The following is a 16,341-nucleotide window of genomic DNA, read 5'->3' on the forward strand; positions in this document are numbered from 1 at the left end:
TTAGCATGTATATAGTGCTTTAAGGTTATAAAGTACTGAGTCCTCCTCCCATTGCAGTTTTCAAATATAGGTCAGATGACCTTGTCAGGTTATCATTGAGTGAGTTACTGTTCCGATATTGGTTAGAGAAGTGCCCATCTGGGTCAATCCCATCTCTGAGATTCTTTGATTCTGTGAAAACTATGTTACTTGATCTTCTGTTAACTAGAGTTTTCAAATAACAGTAACTAACACTTCTTTAGTACTTTAAGGTTTGCAAAATGTTTTATAGACATGATCTCATTTGATACTTATAGCATACTCAAGATATTATTATCATCACCACTTCATAGATGACAAAAATTAGGCACAGACAGTTAAATCCAGGGTGATGAACCTAGTAAGAATCTAAAGTATGATTTATATCCAGGTTTCCTGATTCCAACTCCAGTGCTCTATAAACTATACTACATTGCTTCTTTCTACTTGAAAAAATAAATATAATTGGCATCTTTGTTATAGTCATGGTATATGTTGTTTTCTTGACTCTGCTTACTTCATTCTGTATCAGTTCATATAAATCTTTCCATGCTTCTTTATATTCATCACATACATAATTTTTTATAGCACAGTAATATTCCATGACATTCATGTACCACAATTGGCTTTACCATTCCCCAACTGATGGGTATCTACTTTGTTCCCAATTCTTTGGTATAACAGAAAGCACCGCTACAAATATTTTGATATAGAAGGGAGCTTTCTTCTTATCAATAACCCCCTTGGGTATTAGGATATAAGCCTAGTGTAATTTTTGGGTTGAAAGGTAACACTTTAGTCATTGTTTTGCATAATTCCAAATTGCTTTCCAAAGTGGTTCTACTGAAATAATTTCTTTACCAACAATGCAGTAATGTGCTTATCTTTCTTTGACCCCTCCACTATTGACTACTTGTATTTTCTCAACTTTGCTGTTTTTCAGGATGTGAGGTGAAACTTGAAGGCTGTTTTGAATTGCTTTTGTCTTACTCGTAGTAATTTAGAGCGTCTTTTCAGAGGGCTGTTAATAGACTTCAATTCTTCTTTCGAAAACTGCCCCTCCCCTCCCCCAATCCTTTGACCATTAATCTATTGGTGAATTACTTTTGGTCTTAAATATGTCTGTAAGTTATTTATATATCTTGGACACCAAACTCATACCAGATCTGATACATCTAGACATTTCCTTTCTTGTCCTAGGTGTATTGATTTTGTTGTGCAGAAGATTTTAAGTTTCATACAATCAAAGCTATACATTTATCTTTTGTAAATGCTCCTATTCCTCTTCTTACTCGGAGTAGTTTCTCTAGCTCAAGTAGCATATATGTATACCTCCAGGGCAATGAAAGCTCATCCTTATAATGATTTTGAGATACTGCTGAACAAAATCCTAAAATTCCTTCTGAATCACCAAAAAAAAAGAGACAATTATCCTCAGTATAGTTTTAGTTTTAAATGTATTTTACTTTCTTCTGTTCTTAGAAAATTGGTAATTTCTGTTAACCAAAATACTTTAATTACCCAGAAAAGCCCATTTTCCTGACATGTTGAATAATAAGAAAGTTTACAGTAATGTGATTTGATGGTGTTTAGAGAAGGTAGATTAAAGAAGTAGTTTACTCTAATTCTCCTTCCTATGTAGAAAATCAAAATGGCAGCCATAACTTTTGGCTTTCATCACCAACATCCTTCATTATGCCAATATGAATCATGATGAAGTGTGGTAGATAATATTCTATGGATTCCACTTAAAAGGAAATGGCTCCTTTTTTATCATTTTTTGTCTCTTTGATAAATACCTTATGGCCTGGATAATCAGAAATCAGAATCTTTTGAGTTATTTGGCAATGAAATTACCAAACAGACCACTTTTTTTTTACATTTATAATGAAAAAATAAAATAAAACAAGAAGAAAGAAAAAATAGCTTTTGGGTACACTATTTATTAAGTATTTCTTGGTATAAGATGAATGGTAAAAGAACAGTGATGAATTGGTCTTATCCAATATGCTGATAGGAAAGGCCCACTGATTCTTATTCAATCATACGATAAATATTTATTAAACACCAACTATGTGCAAAGCACTGTGCTAGGGGCTGGGGACCAAAAACAAAAATTTAAAATAAAAAAAACTGCTCCTGCCAAGGAGGAGCTTATATGGGAGGAGGCGAAAGGAAAGGGAAAGGGAAGAAGAGAGATAACATATAAATAAACATGTAAGTAAATACAAGATAATTTGAGAATGGAAAGAGTATCACAATTAGGGGAATTAAGAAAGACTTCTTAGTCTTTCTTAAGAAGGACATGGCACATGTATTAAGCCTTAAATGAAACAAAGGATTCTAAGAGAAAGAAATTAGCCCAGAGGGCATTCCAGGCAGGAGGACAGCCTATACACAGAGGCAGGAGATAGAATAACAGCAAGTAGGTCAGTTTGTCTGCAAAGCAGAATGTGTTAAGGGGAGTAATAGGAACTAAGTCTGGAGCCAGCTTGTGAAGGGCTTTAAGTGTCAAATACAGCAAAATAAACCATGTGGCTTGCAATATCTACCTGAGATGGAATCATGGCAGTACTTCATAACCTGGAAGCAGGGAAGCCATTGGATCACTAAACAGTTTAGAAGACACACCCCTGGGGAAGGTATCATAGGATCACAGATTTAGAACTGGAGGGAACTTTAGAAGTCATCCAGTTCAACTCTCTAATTTTACTGAAGAGAGGTTAAATGATTTGCCCCAGACCAAACGGGTAGATATAATAATAGCCTAACAGTGTTCAAACCCAGGACCCCTGCGTTCTAATTCAGCAGTCTTTCCATGGCATCATGCTACCTCAGGTGTCCACCATTTCATTTTCCTAGGTCTTGTTTGTCAGTGGTTCCGACATTCAAAGCATGTAAGTGCTAGTACTGGTTCAGAACTGGAGAGCAAGTTAGTTTTAGACAAGGAGTCATGAAGTAAAGGCAAAAGGACAGTTTTAGAAGACTCTTCCATTCTCACCTTCCAGTGCTTGTTTTCTTTTTCTTTTTCCTTTTTTGTCTTAATTACTTCCCTTGAGATTTAGTCTTGTTTAACTGGGCTTCTGTTTGTTTTCACTGTTTGCCTGCTTCCCTGGATTAGGGATTCTTTAATCTTCCTTCATTGCTGGATCTCCTGGGGACTCTAGCATCAGGCCAGGGTGGTTGGCCATCAATTTCTCATTGCCTGCTACATTTAGCCTCTGCCTGTACCACTCAACAGGGCTTTGACAAGTGATCTTTTTAGATCTTGTTGTTATATTCCAGTCTAGTTTAGGCTTTGCTCATTTGGGGGGGGGAGGGGGGTGTGTGGTATAAAAAGCAAAAAACCCAATTCACTGGATTTCTCAGTTCAATTTATAGCTTGGGCAAATGGAACTGAATGTAAAAGACATGGGAGTTATTAGAAAAGAACACCAGCATAGACCTTGCTATGGCATGCATTCCTATATGTTTCAAACTGAAGAAAGCTATTTTGCAGTTAATAATCTATATTAGAAATACTTGAAACTTATTTAACTGACCTGTTTTCCTGCGATGAAAAGCAGACCTGTAGTCCAAGGAGTTACCATCACGGATCAGTTTTGAGGTACTCGATATTGATACCTTTGAAGAGTCGTCTAGGCCTCCACTTAATGGGGAGGCGCTCAGTGATTGCCTCGTCCCTCCCCTGCTAGTATTCTGTTGGTTGAACATATCTTGGACTTTCTTCTTTTCCTTTTTAAGCATATTTACCAGAATATCTGAAACTTGACTTAAGGAGTTTGTATTACAATTTATTTATTGAGATTTGCCATTTATCACATTGGTAAAGTGACTAGAGAGAAACTGCAAATTATTGAAGTTGTGGAAAGGCTTATGAACATTCATAAGAAGCTATTCACCTTGTGTTAGTGTGCCTGAATACCAGTAAACACAACTGAACCTTTTCATACTGTCATAGTCAACTTTAAATTGTATAAACTCCAAAGACTGGATATTAATGGCTCCAATTAAAAGGGTTTTTATAAAAACATAAAATACACATTTATTCATTTACTATGCAGTCAATATAGCTGAAAAACACATTTTAAAAAATCTCTATCCTCGATTCCAAAAAAAATGAAAAGAATGTAATTTGTTAATACAGATAATTTTTAAGATGCACATTATGAAGGAGGGCTTTTCACTAGAACACTGATACAGCTCCTTGGGATATGCCTCTATTGAAGGGTCAGGAAGAGGGTAAGGAGCCAGTGGAGAGAGAAAAAGTGATTAGGAAGTAGGAAAACGACTTTGTGATGGAAAACTCAGATTATTCTCTTCTTTCCTCACTCTTGGTGGTAGCAGGGACATATTTTTTTTATATATATATGAGGCAATTAGGGTTAAGTGACTTGCCCAGAGTCACACAGCCAGTAAGTGTTATGTGTCTGAGGCTGGATTTTAACTCAGGTCCTCCTGACTCCAGGGCCAGTACTCTATCTACTAAGCCACCTAGCTGCCCCAGCAGGGACATATTTGAGAAGAAATTATATTGTATTATGTTACATTATTATTTAATATGGGTAGATATATGTGTGTGTGTATGTTTATGTATATGTATATGTGTATATATACATATATACACATCTATACATATATGTGTATAATACATGTACACATATGTGTATATGAAGCCTCAGAACTCCAAAAGAATTTGATAACTGGAGCCCACAGAGAATTCCGCTGTAACAAAAACAGAGAAAATAAGAGGTCTCTTTTGGTTTCAGACCTTATACAGATGGTCAACTGTGCCTGAAGTCAGTGGCTTGGAGTTCCCTTATTTGTCCTTATGTGTTGTATAACAGTCAAAAGCTAAACCACTGGGTGACAGCTATTGCACAAGATCTAATTACTGAGCTTGTTCTCAAAGAACTCCATTTCACAAAAAGGACATCTCTGGCCTAGCTCAGTGAGGCTTCTGCCCAGATCAAACCTACAATGCTGGGAAGTGTCTCTACAGCTAGTTTGCTTCTCAAGGATGTTACAGGAGCTCTTTCTACAGTTTGGAATCACCCATCTCCCACTCGCCTCCTTATCTTTTCTATTGTTCTAAAAATTTCTATGCTGTGACCATCCTTGCCATGGTGTGCTCCACGACATCCAAATTTAGACCCTCTGGGGTTAACACTAACATAATTGTGTTATTCTCTAGTGCAAGGGTTCTCAAAGTGTGGTCTGTGGACCCTGGGAGTGCCTGAGACCCTTTCAGGGGGTTCTGTGGGGCCAAAATGATTTTCATAATAATACTAAGATGTTATTTGCTTATTAAAATACTCTTCTCTTTTCCACCTACACATTTATGTGAGGCTAGATAGTTTTTATATATTTCAAGCAAACATATTACAACAGATTAAACACAGAAGCAGATGAAGATCTAGTTTTCTTTGATAAGCTAGAAATTAAAAGAGCTCTGCAAAAACATGTAACACAATGAATATCATTCTTGTCACCAATTTTTTTTGTTTTGCAAAACATGTTTTTCACAAAAATGTTACTTGTGTTAACATGTAATATGTTTATTATTTTAAAATAATTAATAAATATTTAACATGTAATATGTTTATTATTTTAAAATAATAAATATTTAAAACACATCAATTATCATTTCTAAAATAACATATTGATATAACCTACATAAGCAAAAACTCTTTGGGATCCTCAATAATTATTAAGAGTGTAAAGACCAATATGTTTAAGAACTACTGGTCTAGAGCCCATCTCTCTAGTTTGCCCACAAGAAAACATACCTTTGTCAAATGCTTTGCCAAAATCTAAGTAAACTACACAGAAGTTACCTGAATCTACTAGACCCAACCTTGTTTTTTTAAAAAAAAAAAAGGAAATGAAGTTCATCCACCATAATTTGCTCTGAGTGAGGCCATTCCATCCAACGCGATTACAGCTTCCTTTTCTAGATGTACATTAATCATTCTTTAATAATTCATTCTTTTAATAATATATTGTTGTCATTGTTCATCCTTCTTTCTAAAATTTTGTCAAGAATCAAAGTCAAGTTTGTTGGTCTATAGTTTGCAGACTCTATTATCTTCCTTTTTTTTTTTTTTAAATCATGCTATTTGCCCTTTTCCTGTCCTACATCTCTCATTATCCATGATCTTTCAGGGATCACAGGCACTGTCTTCACAATCAAATCTGCCAGTTCTCTAAGCTTCCTTAACTACACTATTTCTAGGGACAAGTAATGACAAACCTGTCTTCACTCTTTAGCTCGTGACCCATATTTTCCTTTAACTTGTAGAAACATTCTGTACATGCCTGTGTTTGTCATTTCTAACAGTCAATTCTTCCTTACACTCCACTAGTCTGTTTCTGTACTCCACACTTCCACCACAGAAACTGTACCTCAAAATAATTGATAATCTTATTCCTTGGCCTTCTAATAGATAGTCTTACAGTGGTCTCCCCATTGTTTCTCTTTCTACTTCTTCAAGTATATTCAGAGATATTTCATCAAAATAATGTTTGTTGAATCACAAGAAGCAGCTCCCCTGATGGAGAAATCTCTTGGAAATCTACACCAAAATAGTAGCACTCTAAAATCTATCTTAGACTCTGGGATGGATTAACTCTGCAAATCCTCTACTGTTTAAGATCATTAATTGTGCATGTCACAAGCTTGTGGTACTGGCTTCCCATTTCCAGTCATCTGCTCTGACCAGATGACCACCTTAAACATGAGTAATATTCTCCTGAAGCCTTACCCCTATTCTACTTATCCCTCTTCCTTGGTCCCACTCTGATATGGTTCTTCAGCTACTTAGTCCATTTTATAGTGTCCTTTGAAATGCTGATTCTGTTGTTAATAAACTACATCTTGAACATTTTCACACAACATTCCTCCTTACTTATTCACTTTAATAGAAACCTGGCTTTCCCATGGTCTCTCCATACAGCTCACAATTCAGATGACCAGAAAGCTATTCGATTTTTTGCTCCATCACCCAGGGTTGTTGTTGTTTATTCTTTATTCTTGAAGAGGACCATGACATCAGGGAGATGATGTCATGACATGCAAGTGAATTGGATTTAAGTGAGGCAAGACTGGGCAAAGTCACCAGCCTCACTCTCCTCCACAGACATCTGGGTCTAGTGGCAAGACATAGATTAGGATGACTGGAGATGGCCCTGGATGCAGTAGGGAGACCTTAACCTTTCTAAGCTAAGGTCTTTAACAGGTCTCAGTTTGATTGAAGCAAGGCCTATTCAGTGATTAAGGCTAGGTAAGAAATGAGGCAGAGAATGACCCTTGAATAGTCAAAAAAAAATTAATTTGGGAGGGGAAAACCCTCAAGGTTTCTGTCCAAAACAGAAACAATTGATATTTATGTTCACTCTGAGCCAATCAGGGCCTGACTCGTTTTTGCTCTTTATTTCAGCTTCCAGACTATTCATTATCACCATTCCTAAGGCACCTTTCTCATTCTGAAGACCATACAGTCAGTATTTGTACTAACTTCTCCCCATGTTTGTTATAGTCTTCTATTAACTTCCAGGTCATATTCCCAATTAGTATCATGACTTCAGTATTTGCAGCACTATCTTCCTCTTTACCCCATCCCCTGTCATCTTACTTCAATATTCACACTGACAAGATAAACACACAAAAATTCCTTAACCTGCACTCCAGAAATCACCCTCTTTATTTCCACTTCAAGCAGAAATGTCACAGTCATGCCTAGGACTCCATCACCTTTGGGAATGGCACAGTTTCAAAGATCAGGACATTCTGTTCTGTGACCACAGGCTCTTAGCCTACTTCCCCCACTTTCTCATGGACACTAAATTTATTCATCTTTTTCGTAGTCCTTTGCCCCATCTCTATCCTCTTGGCATACCTGCTCTATTCTGGCTTTGCTTGTCTTCATATTCAGTTTTGACCCCAGAGTTCATCATATGAATGTCTCATTAACTGCTGCCCTGAGACATGGCATGAAATAGTGGGAATAGTTAGGAAGACCTTAGTTCCAGTTCTGTCTTTTAGACACAGTGGCCATGCAGTTATGGGCAAGTCACTTAAGCTTTCAGTATCACGCAATTCTCTAAGAACAGACATTATTATAGTTTTAAGGCTATAAATTACCAGACTACATTTATTGGAAATTCTTGAGTCTGAATGCATTTCAGGTACTACAAATTTATGGTAGAAAATCCCTGCTGAGTCTACGCTGTTGATGGACAATCAACATGTCCTACTCTACTCTTAACAACTCCTTATTTCATTCACCATAGTAAGTATCCCAAACCTTTTCCTCTCAACCAGACACACACCATGCTCCACTCTTACACTTAGAGTCAATGACCCAACTTTCACTGAGACTGCAATCACCTGAAATGAACTCCCTTTGCTCCCTACCTCCAATCTTCAAGCATTCCAGTACCATCAACTTTTCTGTACTTCTTCCCTCTAGACTTCCCAAAAAGGAGATATTAATACCTGCACTCTTGATTAAATAATTCATTCCCAATGGCTCCAAGTGATTGCTCCATCTTTTCTTTCTAATGCATCTTTAATATTGCCATTGCCATGAGTTCCTTTCTATTTGCCTCCAAATAAGATCAGATTTCCCTAATCCTAGAAAAAAATCATTTTCTTCACTCTTTTTCTAGCCCATCCAGTTATTGTTCCATATAGTTCCTCCATTTTTAAAGTTTTCTTCACTTCCTCACTTCACATTTACAATTTGGCTTCTTAGACACCACATTCTTGGTTCTTTTTCTACTTCCCTAACAATCTTTTCACTATACACTGGCTTCTCATCCTATTCCTGACCATTTAATGTATGAATTTCCCAAGAGACTGTTTTTGGCCCTTCTCTTTCCCTCTATACTTTCTTTCTTGGCAATCTCGTTTGCTTCTACTGGTTTCCACTACTATTGTTGGGGAAATGCCTCATAAATCTATACTCTAGTCCTAACCTCTCTTCAGAGCCTCAAACCCACCTCTCCAGCTGCCTATAGGACTTCTCAACCAAGACACGGAGTTGTCAGCAACTCAGATTCAACAAAATTAAGCTCAGTTCCTTTCCCTTTAAACCTGCTAATCCAGTGCTCTTCACGATTTCTGTCCATGGTATCACCATTCACCCATCCTCTCATATTCATATCTGTTTGCTCGTCTTTGACTCTTCTCTCTCTCTCTTCGTTACTTGGTCTTATCAATTCCACCTCCACAGCACATCTCACATCCATTCCTCTACTCTCTATCCCTAATGCCATTATCCTCATTTAGTCTTCATTATCACCCAATTTGGTAGCTACTGCCACAGTCTTCTTACAGGTCTTTTTTTCTGTCTCCTCTTCCTTCCTCAATCCATTCTTCATACTACATTAAGCTCTTTTTAAAATTTATATTAATACATTTTGATTACACATAATACTTTCTAATATATACTCAAATATTTTTAAGTACATTCCCTGAGAAAAGGGATTATGAATTTGTAACAGAAAGGAGGGATATGTGCATGCGTGCGTGCATGTGTGCGTGTGTGTGTGTGTGTGTGTGTGTGTGTGTATGTTTTATTCTGGCAGTGTGGCACAAATGCTGACCATGATTGAAGAATTTTTTTGCTACTCCAAGTTCAAATTATTCTGCTACTAAATTCCTGTTTATCTTTGAAAATATATATAGTGCTTTAAGGTTTGCAAACCACTTTATACATACCATATAATTTGAACCTCAACTAAAAAGCTACTACCTTCATCCTTAGATCTCACATAGCACTTTGTATTTTAACTCTCTAACACACTGAACATATATTATAGATATTGGTGTTACTGACCTCCTGTCCTCCCCTCCCCATCCCCACTTCTACCCTACTCCTGCCACTAGAATGGAAATCCCTTAAAGTCAGAGATTGTATCTTAACTAGACTTTGTATCTCCTAGGGCTTTACCCCATGCTTTGCCCACTGTTAGCACAAAATAAATGTTTGTTGCATTTTCTACTGGTTTTCAGAAAATTCAAGGACTCCGTCCTTGATTCCTTGCTTTTCTTTTTATATACCAAGACCCTTGATAAATTGTTGTAGCTCTGCAGATGCAAGTGCCTACCAAATACCTATGCCAATATAAATCTGTAAGTATACATCTGGTCATACAGTTGATAGGATGTTGAACTTAAGAGTCAGGAAGATCTCAGTTCAAATCTCACCTAAGTCACTTACCAGCTCTGTGACCTTGGGCAAGTCATTTAACTTCTATCAGCCTCACTTTCCTTATGTGATAATAACTGGACCTACTTCACAAGATTGTCGTGAGGTTCAAATTAGATGACATATGTAAAAGTGTTTTGCAAACCTTAAAGTACTATATAAGCATTAGCTTGTTTTATTATCTAGTCCTGCCTAATATTCTACTTAGAAGGCATTTTTAATTAGTTGTCTCAATACCAATTCTAGCCAAAAAAATAAAAAAAAATAAAAAATAAACCAACCCAGAAAAGAGAGATCTGTTTGGTTTTAATCTCATTGTAAAAATGACACCAAATCACTCACTTCCCACATAAAAAGGCTTATTGCCATCTTTGGTACATTACTGTTCTGTGCTCAACACATTTCAGTAACCAAATCTTGTCATTTTTTTCTCATCTTGAGAACCCACTCCTTCTTCTCCATCCCTGCAATCTGTGAAAGACTCACTCTGGACTCTAACAATCTCTCCCTCGAATAATTTTTACCTCTTCCTAAGATCACACTATACCTAGAATCATCTCTTTCTAGCATCTTCTTACCACCACCACCAGCCATATTCTTCCTCACTTTCTTACTACTCTATGTACTAAGTACATCATTACTTAGAGTTGGAGTCTCTCCTAAAGTTCAAGTACAAGGTCCTTATCATTGGCTTCAGAGACTTTTACCATGCTATCCCAAATATCCCCATTTTTTTGATTTCTACTTATTAACTGATCCCACAGGATACTTCCATAGGATCAGAGATTTAAAGTCAGAATTGTCACTTAGTCTCACAAGATCCTTTTACAGCTGAGGAAATTGAAACCCAGAGTAGTTAAATGACTTGCTTAATGCCACCAGGATACCAATTAGGCATAAAATCCAGGTCCTCTTTCCACTATTATCACACTGCCTCCTAATCTGCTCAGTGGCCCCTTCATTTGATCATATTACTACTGCCGCCAATGCTTTTCCAAAGTAACATTATACACATTATATATATAGAATACTACCTGCTACCATATCCCTTTAGCCCTCCCCAGCCTAAAAGCTAGTCAACCTTAAAGCAGTTCTTCCAAGAAGTCATCCTGGATTAATCAACTGGAAATATCTTCCCCAATCTCATTCTGCCTAAAAATGAAGAAACTTACAGAACACATTAACCTTTAATACAATTAACATGACCTATACATATTATAAATATTGAAATAATTCTTAATTTAATTGAAATAACCTTAATAATTAATTATCTAAAACAAATTATCTTTACTTGCTGACTAGCTATTCTCTACACATACATCACTGTGTGTTAGAAAATGTGAACTCCATTCGGCAGAGCCATTTGCTCTGAGGATACTTTATGAACAATGACACTTGGTAAATGACAGTCTAAAATAAGAAAGCACCATCTTCCATGGTTTTTTCATAGACTTGCAGTGGCCTGTCTTTGTCCTGCCTTATCCCACTCCTACGACATATAATAATAGTATCAAATACAAATGGGTAATTAGAAAACTGGAGAAGATCTCAGGCTGAGATCATAAATAATAGGAGAAGAAGCAGAGCTCAGACTGGGGCCAGAAATCGGATCAGTCAGGCACTAAATAAACATTTATTAAGCATCTACTATTTGCCAACCCCTGTGTGTTCCACAACAGAACTATCCTTGGGGCAGTCTCATGTAACAGGAGAAATAAAGGAGAGACAGACAGACAGACAGAGACAGAAATAGACAGAGAGAAAGCGGGAGAGATAGAGACAGAGAAGTGACAATAATGCTTGTAGACAAGAAGAGATATAATGGTGATTATCAATTGAGAAAGGCACCAGCTGTCTCAGGCCTTGGAATCCAGAACGGCTAAAATACATACCAGTCTAAAATGGAAACTGAAGTTAATGAGATAATAGGCTTTACTGGTACTTGATTTGTTCTTTACCTCTTCTTAATCTTTGGATTTCTTTATATAGATTGTTTTTATATATTTGCAAAACAGTTGAAATTAGAAGGATTTAGGTGATTCTCAACATAAATATAGTATAAGGTCATGGAGCAAAAGAGAGTCATGATTTTGTTTATGCAGAACTAACAGAGATAGTAAAGATGTGGCGTAATTGTATCTAATAAATATAAAGATAACAAGGTGTCTGTTATAATGGATAAAAGCTAAATTAAGGAATGGCATTGGAGGTATTCCATAGTCCAATTAACACAAAAGTGCCCCCTTTAAAAGTAGCCACTCTTCCTAGAGCATAAATGTCCAGAGGTTTTCTTATCATTTCTAGCACCCTGGGCACATAGTGCCACCAGAGAAAATGAGACTTCTCTCTTGAAGATTCATACTTACTAACTTCAAATTCCTCAATTTGCCAGTATTTGTAACTAGAACCCAAAGCAGTTCATCTAGTTTTTAAATAAAAGCTGCATCTGAATGAATCTCTGCTCCTCCTAAGCTACATACCGTTGGTCATTTTTCAGCCATCTTTTGAGTTTCACCCACGCGCCAGCCACAAACTCAGGGCCATGGCAACACTGTGGTCAGCCTGTAATTCTGTCATCCAGCTAAAGAAAACTGCCCTTCCTTCCTATAGTCGGTTGTTATAGCTCGGCACTAAAACAGAGAGAGTGAAACAGGGTGGTTGAATTTTCTCTAAAAATACCAATGTCAGTTTTAATTGAAACATTACAGTGAGGTGCAAAGAGCCCAAGCTTTGTGTTCAGCTAACGGAAGACCATACAGGAGTCTCTACAGGAGCATTGCAAAAGGCTAAAAATAACAGTCCCAGGAAATTCTCTTCTTCATAAGGTAATAAACTCTTCTTATACAGCATCACACTTTCCCACTCTTCATGTATTTTGTTTGCCAGAAGGATGTTTTTAGCCACAAACTAAAGGAGGCAATATGAAAGAGAAGCAGGGAGGGGCCAACTTCCAAGGATGGACAACACGTGAGCAGAGAGTCTTTGAAGACCCAGGCACTCTCCCCCACCCCACTCCTCCAAAGGAGGGGAGGCTTTCCTGGGATTTCAGAAAGGATACTAATTTCGTTGTCTCGCTGCTTCAGGATATCTCTCAGTTTTTTAAATTCTTCCTCCTTTAATGGCACTTCTCCATCTTGGTCTTTGATTTCAGGGGAGGGTTCACTTTTTTCAGGAATCTTTCTTTCACTCAACAATTTCTGTAAGATGAAAAAATAAAAACTCAGCACGCCTTCTCTCTATCTCATTTTTCTTTCTTTCTCTGTTATTTTCTTCCTTCACAGGAAGAGCATATTGATTTGAAGGGACCAATGAAGTCAACTGAACAAATGTGACTGAAGTGCCTTTTATGCATAAAACATTAGGATCAGAGATAATGTGTTCTATTTGCTTATAAAACATACAGATAAGGCAGAACTTTAGGCTAAACAGTTTGCCTCCCCATAAGGAAAACCAGCCAGAACGGGGGCTACAGGTAGGGCAGGATCAAAACCAATGAGAAATTTAGGACCCAGCTCTCCTGATACAGCTTGGAAGACACAAGGAAGTACACTTTACGAAAAGTGGAGACGTCCAGCACAAGAATGACATTTGAGAATGCCTGGGAATATTTTTTAGATAAAAAGACATAACTTTTCGGGGAACTCCTGAGAGGCTCTTGAGAACAGTCTGGCTTAGCTGATTTCACTTTGGACATTTTGAATCTCGTTCAGGGATTTTAAGAAGTCCTTCTCTGTTACATCTGTAAGAGGCGGGTCCACTGTGCAGAGCTCAGACTAGCTGAAGTTTGAATACGACAAAAATGAGTTTTCTAGTATTCACCTTTCATACTTACCTTTAAATAATGGAAGCAGTGGTGGATTTTACGCATGTCAGATCCCACCTCTAGCCTACTCTCTGGATCTTGATCTTCCAAAAACGATCTAATTTGTTCCTCCAGTCTGAAAAAGGACAATTTCTGAGTAAAACTCATATACCAGGAACTTTAGAAATTCTGACAGCAAAACTAAATAATACTTTATCAAATTTTTAAAAAAATTACAAACAAGAAATTTCACCCTCCTTGAGGCCTACATAGTTAATCAACCCTTGCTTATAGATAATTAGAGAAAGCACTTGCCTATACAGATAAAATCTATCAACCATGATGCAAAGATTGGCTTCTAATTTCTAATTCACATAAACATCACAGTGTAAAAGCCCTTTGCTTTATTGAATGGAAATTTCCCAGCAAGTTTTGCTGTAATGTAACTTTTGATGTAAAATTAGAGATGGGAGTCCATGAAAAACATTCATCACAGGGGTTAGACAAAACTTCTGGTGACCTTTCTCTAAAATATTTCCTGTAAAATGAAAGGGTTGGGCTTAGATGCTCAGCTCTAAAGTTATTATCTATGACCCTAACAGGGTAACTAGGACTGTTCAATATGAAATTTTAGAGGAGATAATAGCACTGATCTTTTGAGGGGCTGTGCCTGCCTAACAGTTGGCTTTTCATTTGTAGCTCTTTGCCACATTTTCTCACTCAGGAACCTGGCCTCCATTCTTAGGTCACAGCAGGTTCCTGTATTTACTTCTCCTGTGTGGGGATCCCTGACTTGGCCCTTACATACTCTTTAGCTATTACACTCTTTCTTTTGTCTTGAGTACCCATGGTCTAATAAGATCTAGATCACGGGTGGGGAACCTGCGGCCTCAAGGCCACATGAAGGGCCTTGAGAGGACCTGGGTTAAAATCCAGCTCTACTATCTACTTTCTGTCACTACTTTGAGCAGGTCACAGCCTTCTTGAGCCTCAGTTTCTTCCCTTAGAGTACAAGAGAGTTAGACTAGATGATTTTAAGGATATTATTCTGGTCTAAATCTGTGCTCTTGTAATATGCTCCTTAAGCTAAGAATTTCAGAGCCTATTAACTAAATTAGTCCTTTAAATTTTTAATTTGCAAATTCAAAATTTGTTGGCCAGAGTTTATTAAGAATGGGGGATGAAAGTGCCAATTAACAAGACATCCATCTGACCTCTGGAAGTCTTCTTGGAAGAGACTTTCAAATTCCCCTACCTATACTGTACATATACCTATACTGTAAGACCTACAGCAAATCCTTCTAACAAAGCTGTCCTCATCTTAGGTTGGGGGTTGTGGTTGTGGTTTATCCTTCATTCTTTTTTTTTTTATGGTAAATTTTTTATTTATTTTTTTGTTTTCAACATTTACTTCCACAAGATTTTGAGTTCTAAATTTTCACCCCATCTTGCTCCTCCCCACCCTAAGATGGCCTGCATTCTAAATACCCCTTCCTCTAATCTGCCTTCCCTTCTATCACTACCCCCTTCTCTCATCCCCTTCCCCTTCAATTTTCCTGTAGAGCAGGATGGATTTCTGTACCCCATTTCCTGTATTTCTTATTTCTCAGTTGCATGTGAAAACATTTTTTTTAAACGTGTTTTTAAAATTTTGGGTTCCAAATTTTCTCCCTTCCTCCCTCCCGACCCACACCTCATTGATAAGGCAAGCAACTAAATATAGGTTATATATGTGCAGTTATGCAAAACACTTCCATAGTAGACATGCTGTGAAAAACTAACTCCATTTCTCTTAATCCTATCCTGCCCACCCATTTATTCTATTCTTTCTTTTGACCCTGTCCCTCCTCAGAAGTATTTGCTTCTGTTTACTCCCTTTCCCAATCTGCCCTCTTCTTTATCATTCCCCTACTCTCTTGTCCCCTTCCCTCTGTATTTTCCCTTAGGGTAAGACAGATTTCCACACCCAATTGAGTGTGTATGTTATTCCCTCCTTAAGTCAGATCCTATGAGAATAAGATTCACTCATTCCCTCTCACCCTCCCCAATTTTCCTCTCCACTATAAGAGCCTTTTCTTTTCTGTTTTTTTTTTGTGGGATAATTTACCCCGTTCTACCTCTCCCTTTCTCCTTCTCCTAGTATATTCCTCTCTCACCCCTTAATTTTATTCTCCAGATATGACCCCTTCATTTTCAACTCACCTTTTGCCCTCTATCTATCTATCTATATCGATATATACGTACATAAAATTTTTTTCCCCTCCAACTACCCTAATACTGACAAAGGTCTCATGAGTTACAAATATC

At 37.3% G+C, this 16,341-nt stretch overlaps 1 protein-coding gene across 2 annotated transcripts in view; it reads right to left on the minus strand.

Moving 5' to 3' along the window:
• The window catches only part of LOC114053477 (kinesin-like protein KIF6), a 451,087-nt gene that overhangs the window by 228,596 nt on the left and 206,150 nt on the right, over positions 1-16,341 (minus strand). For both annotated transcript variants that reach the window (XM_027876576.1, XM_027876575.1), the window contains 3 exons: positions 14,065-14,170; positions 13,291-13,429; positions 3,561-3,779 (listed from right to left, as the gene is read on the minus strand). In XM_027876576.1, the coding sequence (XP_027732377.1) occupies positions 3,561-3,779; positions 13,291-13,429; positions 14,065-14,170 (464 nt within the window). The remainder of the gene's footprint in view (positions 1-3,560; positions 3,780-13,290; positions 13,430-14,064; positions 14,171-16,341) is intronic.

This window comes from Vombatus ursinus, unplaced genomic scaffold (assembly GCF_900497805.2).
Source record: "Vombatus ursinus unplaced genomic scaffold, bare-nosed wombat genome assembly UNPS02014811.1, whole genome shotgun sequence".
In the NCBI taxonomy this organism is placed as follows: Eukaryota; Metazoa; Chordata; class Mammalia; order Diprotodontia; family Vombatidae; genus Vombatus; species Vombatus ursinus.